The sequence below is a fragment of the Coregonus lavaretus genome (assembly GCF_964263955.1).
Source record: "Coregonus lavaretus genome assembly, chromosome: 8".
NCBI lineage: Eukaryota > Metazoa > Chordata > Actinopteri > Salmoniformes > Salmonidae > Coregonus > Coregonus lavaretus.
The window spans coordinates 39,519,019-39,537,324 of NC_139995.1; the positions used below are offsets into that span (position 1 = coordinate 39,519,019).

The 18,306-nt window shown below is 43.5% G+C and overlaps 1 protein-coding gene across 3 annotated transcripts; it reads left to right on the forward strand.

The window, feature by feature from the left end:
* Window positions 1–603: 603 nt before the first annotated feature.
* On the forward strand, window positions 604–11,508 carry LOC311134389 (POZ-, AT hook-, and zinc finger-containing protein 1-like). Of its 3 annotated transcripts, XM_084168067.1 has the most exons (6): window positions 604–1,981; window positions 2,174–2,237; window positions 2,479–2,650; window positions 4,855–5,019; window positions 6,759–6,953; window positions 8,183–11,508. In XM_084168067.1, exons 1-6 carry the CDS (start codon window positions 717–719, stop codon window positions 8,686–8,688), a joined length of 2,367 nt encoding a protein of 788 aa, XP_084024193.1. In that variant the 5' UTR covers window positions 604–716; the 3' UTR covers window positions 8,689–11,508. The 3 variants fall into 3 exon arrangements, with proteins under 3 accessions (XP_084024193.1, XP_084024191.1, XP_084024192.1); XM_084168065.1 differs by lacking the exon at window positions 4,855–5,019; XM_084168066.1 differs by lacking the exons at window positions 4,855–5,019; window positions 6,759–6,953.
* Window positions 11,509–18,306: the final 6,798 nt, after the last annotated feature.

Sequence of the window (18,306 nt, forward strand, 5' to 3'; positions counted from 1 at the left end):
GTACAGACTAGTATTTTCCTCAGTCTTAATGAATGTCCTTCATGGTTTGTTTACATTTTTGCTTTTGGGCTGACAACATGGATTTTTACATCTTATCAAATTGGGTTTCGGTTCTCATTTTCTTTCCCTTACTCAGAACATGACAGGGCTATTATTTGCATATGCGGATGGAAGCTTTTTTTAAATTGTGCAATTCTCCAAAGGCATCTGAACTTTGAACAGCAGCCTTTTTAAAAATGTATTTTGGTGTCCTAAAATCTTAAGGGGTTCCGTAAGAATTGAACGATCGGTCATGTGTCAACAACGCCTGGGCAGAGGTACTCACACCATCTCAACCTCGTCTGTGGCTGGGGGAGGGGGCTTGTGTGGGAGAAACCAGGAAGAGAAATAGTATTATTATTATGTATTTGACAACTTCAACCTCATGTAGCCTAAATAGCTAGTGTCTATTTGACGAATACATTTTACATGCATTACTCGACACAACGGAGACCCACTTTATGTCAAAGCGAAATGAAAATTGAGAACGATCCCGCTTTGCAACGAAAAAGGTTAAAGTTCACAGGAAGCTGGGGGGCTACCATTTTTCCCTGCTACTTAAATTTTAGATGCTAGAGAGGGAGGGGTGGTTGTCGTGGTTTTATTTAATTTCCCCCGACTATTGAGCTTTATACGTTTTTTTTGGTTTCGCCACCCCTATTCGCTAACAAAAATTGATGTTGAATGATTTCGGCATGGAGAGAATAGCGGAGCAGTCGTGGAATTCTTCATACACCTATCAGGTGAGCAAGCATAGCGCGGAGATGCTACACAACCTCAACATTCAGAGGAAAGATGGAGGCAGGTTTTGCGATGTGATCTTGCGCGTCGGTGAAGACAGCTTCCCTGCCCACAAGGCGGTACTGGCGGCGTGCAGTGAGTATTTCGAGTCCGTTTTTGGTTGTCAAACGGAGGGCGACGGGGAGGCAAAAGAGCTTGAGATGCATACGATAAGCCCCAAAGTTTTTAAAGACATTTTGGACTTTGCCTACACCTCTAGGATTGTGGTACGATTGGAATGTTTCCCCGAGTTGATGACAGCTGCTAAGTTTCTGCTAATGCGTTCTGTCATCGAGATATGCCAAGAAGTAATCAAACAGTCCAATGTACAAATTCTTGTTCCACCCTCTCGAAGAGGCGACGTCAGTTTGTTCCGTGCCACGGGGGGCTCAGAATTTAGTTTCACATTGGCTGTAGACAACATGTCAAATGGGAATGGCTTGTTGGCTAATGGCAACAATCTATTTACCAACAATGGGCAAACGCATAATGTGGACGGAAATCAGGCCAATGACACAGTCATGTCGGATGGCAGCCCCCAGTCCGCTATGCCAGTCCTGCAGCCCGTGTCTCCATCAGAGATGACAGGCAACCCGTTCCAAGAAGAGGGCTCTTCGGGTTCCAAGAGAGGCAGGGGGCGACCAAAGAAAGGCACAGCCATGGAGCCTATTAATTACAACATCAGCACCTCTGACGTTAAAGAAGACATTGAGCAGCTATTTCCTTGTGGAATATGTGGCAAAGCATTTACAGAGGCTGTGCGGTTGAGAAACCACGAAGCGCAGCATGGAGCGTCCAGCCATGGCGCGAGTAGCAGCAACTGCTTGTCTGGCGAGGGAGGCCCTACCTCGATATCGCACTCTGGTCAGCCCGGTCTGTTGGAGAATGGCATGCCCTTGCATGGAGGAGTAGGCCTAGATAACAGCCGTAAGCGCGAGAGGACGAGACGTCACGTTGGCTGTGACATTTGTGGGAAGGTTTTCCGGGATGTCTACCACCTGAACCGACACAAGTTGTCTCATTCCGGGGAAAAGCCATATGCTTGCCATGTCTGTGGCCTGCGGTTCAAGCGCAAGGACAGGATGTCATACCATGTGCGGTCACATGATGGATCTGTGGGCAAACCTTACGTCTGTCAAAGCTGTGGAAAGGGGTTTTCCAGGTGAGCTATGGGCATTTATTGTGGTAGGCCTATACTGACACCACTACTTCCGGTGCATTCCCTATTCTATTCTATTCTATTCTGAAGCGTTCTGTGATCTGGAGGGAAAATGAAGACATATGGTGGTCTTATTCAGAATCAGTAGTCTGCTGTCTGCATCTGTCTCAACGTGCCTATGTTTGATTTATTCAGGCCAGACCATCTGAATGGACACATCAAGCAGGTTCACACAACAGAGAGACCCCATAAGTGCCAGGTGAGACAACGGCAACAACTGGATCCTCTTAGAAGAGTGGATGCGGATGCAATATTTGTCACAAAGAATGAACAGCACACTTCAAATCTGTCAGTGTGGTATTTGCTTGTTTTAATGATTTAGTTGTCATTCTTGTTGATTTAGAATATGGTTGAAAGGTTGTTGATAAATGAATAGTGTTTCTGTACATAACATGTATGGGGGCATATTATTTTACCTGTATTTTCCTCCTGTTCTTCAGATTTGTAATGCCTCCTTTGCTACAAGAGATCGCCTGCGGTCCCACCTGGCTTGTCATGAGGACAAGATCCCCTGCCAAATGTGTGGGAAGTACCTCCGAGCTGCGTACATGACCGACCACCTCAAGAAACACAGTGAAGGACCTCACAACTACTGTGGTATATGCAACAAAGGTAACCTCAGGCCTAGGGTGCAGCATCATCGCCACATACCTGCCAGTAGAATCAGGGTGGGAGCTTCCAATCTATGAATGTGCTATCTTCTTCTTGTTTCTTAGTTTTGTGTTCTTCTTGTTAACCTGCCTCTTCCAGCATGGTATTGCCATCTTGCAACAAGGATGATCTACCAAAATGTTTACTATTCAATTCTAGTACTGTAGTAACCATAAACTACCTCAGCTGGTGCAAAGCATTTGGGTTGCTTTCTACAGAAGAGCTTGTGAACTGCAATCATGGGCTATCTGCAGTTCATAGTTATAGTGTCTGCATGGGTTGTCCACAGTTTTCACCCATTTCTTCTTATTTTTGTTGTTGTCCTCCGAACATTCTCCTGCTGCCATTCTAATTGACTCTACGTTAATGCGTGCAGTCTCATTAATGTAAAAAAAAAAAAAATCAGGTTAATGAATTATCCAAAATAGAGCTGTCAGCTGCTCCTAGCAGATACTTGCTAGAAGACAGTAGCTAGGTTTACATCCAATTGGCGACAGATTTTCATGTGAATATTCTAAAATATGCATAAATAAAATATGCACATTTTCCCACCTGTAGTGTGTTTCCACCAAATAGACTTGTTGCAGATAAAAATCAGTGTGTGATGACGTAGTACACACAAAATGACATTTTAACGCTTAAGTTTTCATGTACCGAATAAAAATCTAAAGTTCAATGTGTTACCATTGCATTTTCAACTCTACCGATAGTTTTCTCACAAAAACTGTTGCGTTAAATAGAAAATGTGCCTACTCTGTTCTTGGCACATGCACTGTAGCCAACAGCTCACCGAGACAGTGCGGGTAGGCTGCATGATGAGATTATTATGGATAAGTAAGTAGCGGCTTGTGCAAGCCAGAACGGCTCATAGGGCAGGATCCTATCTCCTGTTTCTGTAGCGTGAGGCAGTTTGATGTACAAGTACACCCCCTGGACAGGATGCTAGTCTATCGCAGGGCCTTAGCCCAAATCTATATCCTTAATGCTGAGTGCCAAGCAGTGATGCATCAGGTCCCATTTTTACAGTCTTTGGTATGATTTGGCCGGGGGATTGAACTCACAGCCTTCCAATCTCAGGGCGGACACTCAAACCATAAGGCCACTGATGGATAAGAGCGATAATATTTTTATTAGTCAAACGGCAGTCATCCATCGATCATCATGTCACCAGAATAAGACCCTCAATATTTATTGGAAAGGAGCATCAAGATCACCGTTCACTTTCACCACCCTGTGAAGTTCATAGCTTATTTCATCTGTAACCTAATAAACTGCATTATATCCCAAGTCGTAGTGGGAGGACCACACCATATCATTGTGTGACTCCAAGTTTACTTCGATATGATAGTTATTATATCAATATTTGTGCATAAAGGCGTTTCCACCACCATTTCTTGCATAATTCATTTTATAGACACAAAAAGATCCCACCATGTCAAACGAACAAATTATCTGTCGGCGTTTTATCAAATTGAACCGAAACTTCCTGTTTCCATCACAGCTGTCATTACTTCTTTTTTTTATATACGGTATGACTTTACTCGCATAAAAACTTTGGATGGAAACGTGGTTAGTGCTGATGTTTTATTTTTAGAAAGGCTTGATTTTTTATGTAAAAGTTTAATACTTGTGTCTTACCTGATTTGTGTGTACTACTGTAGATTATTTCAGGCCCCATATGCAGTTTGTCTTTTGGTGTGAAATTTTGCCCCAAGTCAAGATACTGTATTGGGTTGACTTGCTTCTTTTGCCTTGATTTACCTGGATGGACATGGTGTCATTCTTGTGGTAGGCCTAATAGCCTAGATAATGGAGAACAGTGGTTGCACATTGTTCACTCTTGCTTGTGGTTAGCCTGCCTCTTGTTGGTTCATATTCTTCATTGCCTTTGAAGTTAATGTGCTTCAGTTTTGCTTTTGAGGGTTGTTCCAACAGCTCAGCTCAGTTCAACAACATCATATTATTATCCTTTGTTACCAGCTCCTATATATCATTGTCTGCATGAACTTATAAAACAGAATTACACAGCGAAAGGTGGATTTGGGAAAGAGGTGTTTTTTGTCCCACAGTCATCTTTGGGTACATAACAACCGAGAGCATTCATTCTCTCCCTGCTGGGTGTGTAGTGCCACTGCCCTTTGTTGTGTTCTTCTCTGGGTCTCTAGGTTTCTCCACTGCGTCCTACCTTAAGGTGCACGTAAAATCGCACCATGGCTCGCCATTGTTCCCCCGTAGTGCCCCAGCGCACGGTGCCTTCCCTGCACCGCACGGGGAGCCGCAGATGCACGGCGGCGCCCCCTACCTCACGGGACGCCAGTGCACAGTGGAAGGCAAGCAGCCGCCCACCCCGCTCCGCTCCACCCTGCCTCCAAGCAAAGGCTATGTCTCTTCTTGCTTTGTGTTGATCATCATCTGCTCGGCTGCTTGTGGAGAAAACATGCTGCATCTGTTTTTGCAAAAACACAAGCATACACATACGCACACAAAGCATATAGGTATTCCTGCCTATGCCTGCGCAGTAATGCTAACGCTAAAGGATCCATCCCCTCTGTGCCTCCATCAGCTAACAGTAGGGACACTGTCTTCAGACGAAGCACCATATGTACAGCAGGCTGATATGGTTGTCCTGGCTAATATTGTGTATATAAAGAGCTTTTTAGGCCCATAGCAGCAGACTTCTTTCTAAATCAGCATGCATGTGTAGTTGTCTGCTCTTCTGCTTGGTTTATATAGTGAAGAGAGGAGAAGGAAAGTGAGAGGGAGTTGATTAGGGAACTTCACTTTTTACTAAGCAGAGATCATGTGAATTAAGCTATCAATAAGGATAACTTTTACTCAATGGGTTAGAATGTGTATAGGCCTATTTCTTGAAATAAAAATATGACATCAATTTTTGAAATTGCAGCCTTTGGCGTCTTCTCTAATGGGCTACTGCCCCCCAGTGGTCAGTTTTGCGATACTGCAGGTTGTCAGGGATTCAGTCAGCTGATAAATAGCTACAACAAAGAAGTGCATGTATGCCTCCCCATGTTCCAAATGGCCTTGTTGCTCTTCAGTCAGGGTGTTCAGCATGGCAATGTGAACGCTGTCTGAAAACACTGTTTGTTGCTTGCTGTCATCTCCATCGACTTGTAGCCATTGGCCAAACCATGCACTATAATGTTGCATGTCTATTGAGTCATACAGTACAGTGCAGTGTTCCTCTGGATTCAATGGATCTTTTTTCAACTATTATTGCCATGGCAACTAGCAGCAGCCTATGGATTCGGCTATACAGTACTTCATTCTGGTAGAGAGTGAGAAGAAGTCAAAGCAATGTGGAGAGTAGGTTTGGGCGATATACCGTTTACCGGGGTATTTAGACATACCAACAGTACTTTTATTTATTTTTTAGTTGGAGGGGGGGCCCCCGGCTTGGCCACCCCGCCTCGACCACCTGCCTCGCGCTCATTGCTAGCTAAGTGGCTAGATGGCAAGATCAAGCTTATTGGTTACAGCAGAGACAATCAATCCCCTCTTGGATCAAGATCCATGTTCCCTAAATTGTTTTGTGCATTAAAAAAAACATGAAAACATAAAAATATTAAAAATAAAAATAATGAAATAGCGCCCCTTGTGTGCCCTTCCGGTAATAACTTATACCCCGGTATGGTACAGAAACAGTATAAAGGTATGAAAATCTGAATATCGCCCAACCCTAGTGGAGAGAGGTTTAGATTCTAGGTTAAAACCTTGAACTCAATTCAGTTTTTTGACTAGAAGTTGACTTCCTAGTGATTACCTATCTCCGATCTAAAATTGTTGCAATGTGGTGGCATGCTAGAATTCTAAATCTATTGGCCAACTGCTTTTATTTAGAATAAATAAAGTTTGCTGGCTTGGCAAGTAATACAGGAAAAAGTTTCATTCACTGTTTACAGTTTTGTCTATTGTAATCACTGGACAAAGTAAAGCTACTAAGTTAGATTTAGTAAGGTCTGGGTAATAGCCTGACGTATGTATGGTGTCCGCTGGCCTTGTCTGTTGTCTCTGCTGCCCCCTCTCTACTCTCTGTCTGTCGGTGGTGTAGACCTGTGCACCAGTCGCCGGCTGCTGGTCACCTTCCCAGAGGCAGATGGTCACTGCTTTCTCCCCCAGCCCGGCCCTCCCTCCCTGGGCCTGCAGCCCGAGTTGCTCCTGGGGAAACCAGGGCCTGGGGGGGCTCCGTATTTCTGGGAGTGCCACTCTGCCGGCCCGCCTGGGTTCCTCCACGGGCCTCTGCCAGGTCAGTATGGGCCAGCAGGAGGGTGGGGGTTGGGGCTGGGCCAGCAGGAGGGTGGGGGTTGGGGCTGGGCCAGCAGGAGGGTGGGGGTTGGGGCTGGGCCAGGGCACTAACAAGGCCTGCTGATTAGACGAGTAACAAGAGTTCCACTGTAAAGGGTTGGTTGGACGAGAAGATTCCAACCTCTAGGGGATGCATGGGCATAAAGAGTCAAGGAAATTTGGTTGACGGGATGCATGAGGAAAAGGTTTCCTGAAAATAAGCCGCTTAAAGTTTGTGTTTGTGGAGACGTAAGTAGTTCTGATGTGGTTTTGGTATCATGATTAAAACACGACACCTGTATCGGCCGATACAATAGCCTATTTCATATCAGATATTATGGGCCAATGTTGTACAATGTTCAATCTGAGCTAAAATAATCTGCCACAGAGTGCTACTAATAAACACTTATGTCCAGGTTGAACATTTTGAAGTGTAAAGAAATGAAGACAAAGTGGTTGTGTGGAATTGCGTTTTTTGCCCCAAACTCACGAGGAAGAAAGACTTGCTTTCAATGAAAAGTGTATTATCTATTAGGTAAATGAATGAAGCTTCGGAATGTCTGCGTACCGCATAATTTGAACAAATGTGCCCTCTGTTCCTATAATATAAATGAACACCATGTATAGGCCTCCTGTAGCTCAGTTGGTAGAGCATGGCGCTTGCAACGCCAGGGTTGTGGGTTTGATTCCCACGGGGGGCCAGTATGAAAAATGTATGCACTCACTAACTGTAAGTCCCTCTGGATAAGAGCGTCTGCTAAATGACTAAAATGTAAATGTAATGTATTTTAAGAATTGCAGTACAATTCTATTTAACAGTACTATACTCATCTTTTTGTCCCTAACAAATGGGTTTCATGAGAGTAGGTGCTTTGTACACATAGCAGTAAACTGTCCTCTGTTCATGTTGCAGGTGGTGGTGGCGGCCAACCGGAGAACAGTGCTGCCTAGTGGTCTAAATAGACAGATTTTGTGTTGTGTGTGTGTGCATGGCCTAATTTGAGGTTCTCTCCCCTTAAACTTCCCCTCCTCAACCCAACACCCACCCCTCTCTGTACTCTCCCCACCCCCACCCACCATCTCTCCCACCCTATCAACTCTCCCTCTCCTCCCAACCCCCACCTCCCCCCTGTCCCCCACCCCACCCCTCCATCTCTTCCCCCTCCCCCACCCTCTCTGTATTTACCTCAGACGGGCGGGAGAATGCTGGAAAATGCACCCATCAAGGAGAATCAGAGGGAGACGAGCCGTCGTTTGGGGACGAAATGAAGTCTCCGCACAAGTCTGAGGAAGAGGAGCTTGGGACGCCGTTCGCCTGCAACGGAGCCTCTGCCGGTACCGGGGCCGTGGGAGGGTCGCCACCAGGTGACGTTAAAGCCAAGACCAGCCAGGACTCTCCAGAGAAGAAATTCCCTTGCAGCGAGTGCACCCAGACCTTCCGCACCAAGTCCTACCTCAACAAGCACGTCAACAGAGTGCACCATCATGGGGTCCAGAAGAGTCTGGTGATGGGTGCAGGGGCAGTGTCTGGGTCAGGTCTGGGGGAGCTGGGTCCTTCCCTAGGCTCGCCCTTCTCCCCTCAACAGAACATGTCTCTGCTGGAGTCATTTGGCTTCCAGATCGTCCAGTCTGCCTTTGCCTCGTCACTGGTGGACTCTGAGGCAGGACATAGTGGGATGGAGCTGGGGGGGAAGTGACCCGTAGCTCAGTAGGGGGGAAGTGACCAATAGGTCAGTGTGGGGGAAGTTAACCTAGATTTGTGGGGGAAATGGGGGAAAGTTACCCTAGCTAGGTTTGTTCAGCCTATCAGATGTAGGGGAATGACGTTGTCTTTAGACTACTCTGCTGTTCATGGCATCATCGCTCACTCTTGTTTTATTACATTCTGTGTCATGGAGCTCGCTATTACTATCAGTATACATAATTTTTTATTAAGACCATTTCAGAGCAGAATATAAAATGTACATAAACATTCATTATTTTAACATTAAGCAACTTGACAGCTTTTTAAAATCTGGTGTCTATCTTCCTTTTTGATTGTATTTGTATTGTTGTTTATGACATAACCATGCCCTTAAGATCCGTTACCAAACACACGCACATATAAGAAACATATATTAGTCAATTCTGGTATTATCATGTCAGGTAATGGAAATACAGAGTGTGGTTTGTAACCTATGGGTTAGTACATGCGTTCACTGGGTCATTTTGAAATGCTTTGTTATTATCAACATGCTGTATACAGCTGCGGTGAAACCGGCAAACCAAGCTTCCCCCTTACTTCAGACAGAGCTCCTGAAGGGGAGAGGCTGCAGATGGAACTCTGGAGTTCTCTGGAACAATGGAACTCTGGCCCAACTCTGAATAGAATCAGTCAATTATATCAGTTTCTGCAGGGCAAGGATAAAACCCTATGGCTGTTCCATTTGAGAATGTTCTGTTCTCTTATTACAGAATTTTACAGAACAGATGTATTTGTTAGTCACGTGAAATCAATTCTAGATATTCAACAGGGACCAAGTTCAGGTTTGACTATTAGAAATCGTGAGAAATGTAGAATATATTTTATTAAGTTATTGATTGCCCTGTACGCTTTGTGCACAAAGTTTTTTATGAATTGATGTTTGAGATGTCGATGTGTTGTGCGGATTTTAGTCAATAAGTTATGCTAGATACAGGAGGCCAACAAGAGAGCGACAGAGTATTTATGCTGAAATATCTGGGTGTGTTTGGTGCTCTCTGATATGTGTGCTTTTGTCCTACGAATCTAATCAACCAGAAGGCTTTTAGTCTTTAATTGTTTGTCAGATAATTTTGCTTTATCACTTTCAGTGCATTCCTGCTTTTATTTATAGTTATATTGTGATTGTAACAAGTGTATATAACATTCATTCATATACAGTGCATTCAGAAAGTATTCAGACCCCTTGACTTTTTCCACATTCTGTTACGTTTCAGCCTTATTCTAAAATTGATTTTTTTTTAAATTCCCCTCATCAATCTACACACAATACCCCATAATGACAATGCAAAAACAGGGTTTTAGATTTTTTTGCAAATTTATTAAAAATAAAAAAACGGAAATATCACATTTACATAAGTATTCAGACCCTTTACTCAGTACTTTGATGAAGCACCTTTGGCATCGATTACAGCGTTGAGTCTTCTTGGGTATGACGCTACAAGCTTGGCACACCTATATTTGGGGAGTTTCTCCCATTCTCTGTAGATCCTCTCAAGCTCTGTCAGGTTGGATGAGGAGCGTCGCTGCACAGCTATTTTCAGGTCTCCAGAGATGTTCGATCGGGTTCAAATCTGGGCTCTGGCTGGGCCACTCAAGGTCATTCAGAGACTTGTCCCGAAGCCACTCCTTTGTTGTCTTGGCTGTGTGCTTAGGGTCGTTGTCCTGTCTGAGATTCTGAGCGCTCCGGAGCAGGTTTTCATGAAAGATCTCTCTGTACTTTGCTCCGTTCATCTTTCCCTCGATCCTGACTATTCTCCCAGTAACTGCAGCTGAAAAAAAAATCCCACAGCTTGGTGCTGCCACCACCATGCTTCACCGTAGGGATGGTGCCAGGTTTCCTTCAGACATGACGCTTTGCATTCAGGCCAGAAAGTTCAATCTTGGCTTCATCAGACCAGATCATCTTTTTTCATGGTCTGAGGGTCTTTAAGTGCCTTTTGGCAAACTCCAAGTGGGCTGTCATGTGCCTTTTACTGAGGAGTGGCTTCCATCTGGCCGCTCTTCAATAAAGGCCTGATTGGTGGACCATCCGGTTCTTGGTCACCTCCCTGACCAAGGCCCTTCTCCCCCGATTGCTCAGTTTGGCCGGGCGGCCAGCTCTAAGAAGAGTCTTGATGGTGCCAAACTTCTTCCATTTAAGAATGATGGACGCCACTGTGTTCTTGGGGACGTTCAATGCTGCAGACATTTTTTGGTACCCTTCCCCAGATCTGTGCCTGGACACAATCCAGGCTCGGAGCTCTACGGACAATTACTTTGACCTCATGGCTTGGTTTTTGCTCTGACTTGCACTTTCAACTGTGGGACCTTATATAGACAGGTGTGTGCCTTTCCAAGTCATGTCCAATCAATTGAATTTACCACAGGTGGACTCCAATCAAGTTGTAGAAACATCTCAAGTATGATCAATGGAAACAGGATGCACCTGAGCTCAATTTCGACTCTCATAGCAAAGGGTCTGAATACTTATGTAAATAAGGTATTTCTGTTTTTGGTTTTTAATACATTTGCTAAAATTTCTAAAAACCTGTTTTCGCTTGGTCATGATGGGGTATTGTGTGAGGGGAAAAAAATATATTTAATCAATTTTAGATAAGGCTGTAACTTAACAAAGTGTATATATAATCAAACCTAATGCTTGATTTAATGTTGAATGGGGATCATATACAGTGGGGAAAAAAAGTATTTAGTCAGCCACCAATTGTGCAAGTTCTCCCACTTATAAAGATGAGAGAGGCCTGTAATTTTCATCATAGGTACACGTCAACTATGACAGACAAAATGAGAAAGAAAAATCCAGAAAATCACATTGTAGGATTTTTAATGAAATTATTAGCAAATTATGGTGGAAAATAAGTATTTGGTCAATAACAAAAGTTTCTCAATACTTTGTTATATACCCTTTGTTGGCAATGACACAGGTCAAACGTTTTCTGTAAGTCTTCACAAGGTTTTCACACACTGTTGCTGGTATTTTGGCCCATTCCTCCATGCAGATCTCCTCTAGAGCAGTGATGTTTTGGGGCTGTCGCTGGGCAACACGGACTTTCAACTCCCTCCAAAGCTTTTCTATGTGGTTGAGATCTGGAGACTGGCTAGGCCACTCCAGGACCTTGAAATGCTTCTTACGAAGCCACTCCTTCGTTGCCCGGGCGGAGTGTTTGGGATCATTGTCATGCTGAAAGACCCAGCCACGTTTCATCTTCAATGCCCTTGCTATTGGAAGGAGGTTTTCACTCAAAATCTCACGATACATGGCCCCATTAATTCTTTCCTTTACACGGATCAGTCGTCCTGGTCCCTTTGCAGAAAAACAGCCCCAAAGCATGATGTTTCCACCCCCATGCTTCACAGTAGGTATGGTGTTCTTTGGATGCAACTCAGCATTCTTTGTCCTCCAAACACGACGAGTTGAGTTTTTACCAAAAAGTTCTATTTTGGTTTCATCTGACCATATGACATTCTCCCAATCCTCTTCTGGATCATCCAAATGCACTCTAGCAAACTTCAGACGGGCCTGGACATGTACTGGCTTAAGCAGGGGGACACGTCTGGCACTGCAGGATTTGAGTCCCTGGCGGCGTAGTGTGTTACTCATGGTAGGCTTTGTTACTTTGGTCCCAGCTCTCTGCACGTCATTCACTAGGTCCCCCCGTGTGGTTCTGGGATTTTTGCTCACCGTTCTTGTGATCATTTTGACCCCACGGGGTGAGATCTTGCGTGGAGCCCCAGATCGAGGGAGATTATCAGTGGTCTTGTATGTCTTCCATTTCCTAATAATTGCTCCCACAGTTCATTTCTTCAAACCAAGCTGCTTACCTATTGCAGATTGAGTCTTCCCAGCCTGGTGCAGGTCTACAATTTTGTTTCTGGTGTCCTTTGACAGCTCTTTAGTCTTGGCCATAGTGGAGTTTGGAGTGTGACTGTTTGAGGTTGTGGACAGGTGTCTTTTATACTGATAACAAGTTCAAACTGGTGCCATTAATACAGGTAACGAGTGGAGGACAGAGGAGCCTCTTAAAGAAGAAGTTACAGGTCTGTGAGAGCCAGAAATCTTGCTTGTTTGTAGGTGACCAAATACTTATTTTCCACCATAATTTGCAAATAAATTCATTAAAAATCCTACAATGTGATTTTCTGGATTTTCTTTTCTCAATTTGTCTGTCATAGTTGACGTGTACCTATGATGATAATTACAGGCCTCTCTCATCTTTTAAGTGGGAGAACTTGCACAATTGGTGGCTGACTAAATACTTTTTTCCCCCACTGTATATAAAAGTTTTTTTTCCTTCCTTGCTAAGTTTTGGTGGTGGTGGTTAGGTTTTCCTCACTGTGAGCGCCCATGATCTGCTGTGTACTGTTCTGGACATAAATGTTTGTTGGGGTGGGGATGGGATGAGGTTGTTCACTGGATGGTGACAGAAGTATCCCTGTTCACTGTAGACCTGGGTTCAAAAAGTACTTGAAAGCATTTGCTTGAGTCTGGCTGGAGTGACAGATGGGTGGGATTTGAACTTGTGGGACTCTGCTATTGTGCCAGGTAAGCTAAATCAAATAGTATTTGAATCCAGGTCTGGTTCACTGTGCTGTTACCTTGTTCTGGTAGTGTATACTCTACCAGTTTAGTTCTGCCACCCATAGCTTTGATCAATCAGTCTGTTTAGGGCATATTAAGCCATTTTTATATCTCCACTGAATAGTGATGCTTTTCACACAGTGGATGGAGTAAAAATCAGTTTATAAAGGCCTGTTTTTTGTGTTATTTATTGGATAAGTAAGAGACGATGCTGTTTTAGAAATATGCTCATATGATAAGCAACACTGGTGATCACCAATACATGCTATTCAATTCATCTGCTGGTTTTGGTTGTTTATTTATCTCACCTGTTTTGGTACTTCAATTTATAGGATGTTTTTATTGATTGATTGCTTAGATACTTACCTGTGCTGTTTTATTGTATTGTTATGTTGGTCTGTTGCAAAGTGCCTTCCCAAAACTGATTGTGCACAGCAGTAGATTTGAAACACAAGATGAAAAAGGACCTATTTCTCTAAATGGTCAATCATGCGCAGTGACTTGCAATGACACTTTTGTACGCATAAAAACATGCACACACAGAAGATGTACATTTGTATATGTATGTTGGTATTTTGTCATTGTACTCTGCAAGATTGTTCAACTTTAAACATTTTTAAGTTACATGTTTTGTTATAAAACCTTTGGACATATTTCAATATAAGCATACTTTTCTATAGATGTCTGTTTTTGTACACTGTTTTTGAGTCTGCCATCTCTGTCTAACTGATACAGAGTTGGAGATGAAATAAATATGTATTTGAAACTGTTCCTGAGTGTATCTTCAGTGTGTTATTGTGCCATAGTTTTGGATCAGTTGACTTTGATTTACTCTTCATGACACATCATGGTTCACTTGTTTAGCCATGTCACTATGAATGGATTCAAGATCTTCATGTGGCCATAAGTAGAAAATAAAGACAATGTCACAATAAAACATTGCAGCGTAAAGGCTATATTATTGATGAAACACAATTTAGTGTAATATACACTACCTTTCAAAAGTTTGGGGTCACTTAGAAATGTCCTTGTTTTCGAAAGAAAAGCAAAAAGAAATGTGTCCATTAAAATAACATGAAATTGATCAGAAATCCCCTTTTAACCTCCTCTCCACTATTAGGCTGAATGATCAACCCAGGTGGTATAAAGGGTAACTATGTCATAGACAGGGGAGGGTTACCCTGCATTCATAACCAAGTGGGAAGGTGGTATTTACCACATACGACTGGTGAAAATCCATTTAATGCCCATGATTTTGGAATGAGATGTTCGACGAGCATGTAGTGTATATTCATATCATATCACATTTTGAATACAACTTTTTTTCTGTTCAGGTAAAATGTACAGTTCAACTGTTGGTCCCCCGTTTGCTACTATAACAGCCTCCACTCTTCTGGGAAGGCTTTCCACTAGATGCTGTAACATTGCTGCACGGACTTGCTTCCATTCAGCCACAAGAACATTAGTGAGGTCGGGCACTGATGTTGGGCGATTAGACCTGGCTCGCAGTCGGCGTTCCAATTCATCCAAAAGGTGTTTGATTGGGTTGAGGTCAGGGCTTTGTGCAGGCCAGTCAAGTTCTTCCACACCGATCTCGACAAACCATTTCTGTATGGACCTTGCCTTGTGCACGGGGGCCATTGTCATGCTGAAACAGGAAAGGGCCCAAACTGTTACCACAAAGTTGGAAGCACAGAATCATCTAGAATATCATTGTATGCTGTAGCATTAAGATTACCCTTCACTGGAACTAAGGGGCCTAGCCCAAACCATTATTCCTCCTCCACCAATCTTTACAGTTGGCACTATGCATTCGGGCAGGTAGCGTTTTCCTGGCATCCGCCAAACCCAGATTCGTCCGTCGGACTGCCAGATGCTGAAGCGTGATTCATCACTCCAGAGAACGCGTTTCCACTGCTCCAGAGTCCAATGGTGGCGAGCTTTACACCACTCCAACCGACGCTTGGCATTGCACATGGCGATCTTAGGTTTGTGTGCGGCTGCTCAGCCATGGAAACCATTTCATGAAGCACCCGACGAACATTGACATTGACATTGCTTCCAGAGGTAGTTTGGAACTCGGTAGTGAGTGTTGCAACTGAGGACAGACGATTTTTACTCGCTACGCGCTTTAGCACTCGGCGGTCCCATTCTGTGAGCTTGTGTGGCCTACTACTTCACGGCTGAGCCGTTGTTGCTCCTCACTGAGCTCTTCAGTACGGGCCATTCTACTGCCAATGTGTGTCTATGGAGATTGCATGGCTGTGTGCTCGATTTTATACATCTGTCATAGGGATTTGGTAAATCCTTGTCGCAATAAAAATATTGGTCATAAAAACCCCATCATAACTTTCCTGATCAGTTTATATAGAATTCACCATTAAGGCTTTATGTGGATTACATTCAACCCTTCAAGATATTGGCAGTGGCATACCGCAGTTTCCGAGCAAGGCCCCCCCCTTGCTGTTTTAAAGCTAATTTCCTGCAATTCTACACATTTTGCCATGGGGCAGAGAGAAACAATAAGAGTTGTATAGCTAATCTCATGCTATTCTACAAATTCTTCCATGAGGCTGAGAGAATATTTTGCAGTTTCAAAGCTAATTTCCTGTAATTCTAAACATTTTGCCAAGGCTTAATGACAGGGATCATCAACTAGATTCAGCCGCGGGCCGATTTCTTCTGGAGCGGATGGTTGGGGGGCCGGTACATAATTACAAATAATTTGTAGACTGCAAATTGACCGCAAGAAGCCCAAACAGATAATGTTTGACTAAAATAAAATAATGGGGTGGTATGCCCTATATCCCCACACATTGACTCTGTACCAGTACTCCCTGTATATAGCCTCCCTACTGTTATTTTATTTTACTGCTGCTCTTTAATAATTTTTTATTTTTAACTGAGCTATTTTGTACTTAACACTTTTTTTCTTAAAACTGAATTGTTGGTTAAGGGCTTGTAAGTAAGCATTTCACTGTAAGGTGTTCGGTGCATGTGGCAAATAACATTTGATTTGATTTTATGCCAGTGGATATGGGACCCACAACTCCTGTGTAAAGATGGGGTTATGACCACTTGGTATTTTCTTCAACAGATACTGGTAGACTATAGTTCACTACTTGATGCCAAAGGCACATTATTAAAATGAACAACTTTCAAAGTAAATACAGTCCATCCCCTAACACCTCTCTATACATAAGGCTTTCACTAAACAACTCAATACCAAATAATTACATATTATATAACCTTAGGATCTCTGTTTTCAACACAAACACATTTCTCTTCATGAGTTTATTGATGATGATTGAAAGGGAAAGGAAAGGAAACGGAATTCCTAGTCAGTTGTGCAACAATGCATTCAACTGAAATATGTCTTTCGCATTTAACCCAACCCTAAATTTCATTTTGAATTAAAGCAAATACACCTCTGTCTGCTTTTCCAAAACCAAGAGTATGGAAAATCATGTTTCCTGTGGGAAAACAGGTATTCTGACCTCAACGGGATCTCAAGCTAAATTAAAGTTAATTAATACACCTTAAATAGTGCTGTGGTCCAGTGTAGAGGTCGTAGTTCGTGGGTGAGAGAGCAGTGGGCCTACAGGGCAGTGGAGTGGCAGACCTCTCCCTGAGGGGCAGGTAGACCCTGCTTGTCCTGGCCCCTGTAGTTGAGCTTGTGGAACTCGCTGGCGTTAGCTGACAAGGTCTTTCCTTTGGTCTCAGGCAGAACCAGGCCCACGTACAGAGCAGACAGGAAACAGACAGCAGTGAACGGGATGAAGCAGAACTCACCCAGCTCACTCTGCAGAGAGACAGAACGAGACAAAGGTGTCGGAGAGGGAAGACACTAGCAGATGAGAGAAGATGGTTACACTGAGGTGAGCATGTTTTAGCCTTGTGTGAAAATAGATATCTTTCTTTTAACATTCTAATCCAAACAGTATGTCGGATAGGTGCTTTAACTGTTCTCGGAATGCAGGAAAAATTTACAAATATAACTTTTCTTACAGAGTGACTATTTCAAAGGTCTGTATTAGAGAGAGAGAGCGAGAGAGAGAGAGAGAGAGAGAGAGAAGAGAGAGAGAAGAGAGAGAGAGAGAGAGAGAGAGAGAGAGAGAGAGAGAGGAGAGAGAGAGAGAGAGAGAGAGAGAGGAGAGAGAGAGAGAGAGAGAGAGAGAGAGAGAGAGAGAGAGAGAGAGAGAGAGAGAGAGAGAGAGAGAGAGAGAGAGAGAGAGAGAGAGAGAGAGAGAGAGAGAGAGAGAGAGAGAGAGAATAACAATCCCTCCTTGCCTCTGGGGTGGTTAGTTAGTTACCAATACTTACTAACAACCATGTGTATTATAACTCAGGAATACTCACACATATTATACAGGCTGTGAATTCACATACACATACCAGTGGTGATATACAGTGGCTTGCGAAAGTATTCACCCCCTTGGCATTTTCCTATTTTGTTGCCTTACAACCTGGAATTAAAATGGATTTTTGGGGGGTTTGTATCATTTGATTTACACAACATGCCTACCACTTTGAAGATGCAAAATATTTTTTATTGTGAAACAAACAAGAAATAAGACAAAAAAACTGTAAACTTGAGCGTGCATAACTATTCACCCCCCCCAAAGTCAATACTTTGTAGAGCCACCTTTTGCAGCAATTACAGCTGCAAGTCTCTTGGGGTATGTCTCTATAAGCCTGGCACATGTAGCCACTGGGATTTTTGCCCATTCTTCAAGGCAAAACTGCTCCAGCTCCTTCAAGTTGGATGGGTTCCGCTGGTGTACAGCAATCTTTAAGATTCTCAATTGGATTGAGGTCTGGGCTTTGACTAGGCCATTCCAAGACATTTAAATGTTTCCCCTTAAACCACTTGAGTGTTGCTTTAGCAGTATGCTTAGGGTCATTGTCCTGCTGGAAGGGGAACCTCCGTCCCAGTCTCAAATTCTCTGGAAGACTGAAACAGGTTTCCCTCAAGAATTTCCCTGTATTTAGCGC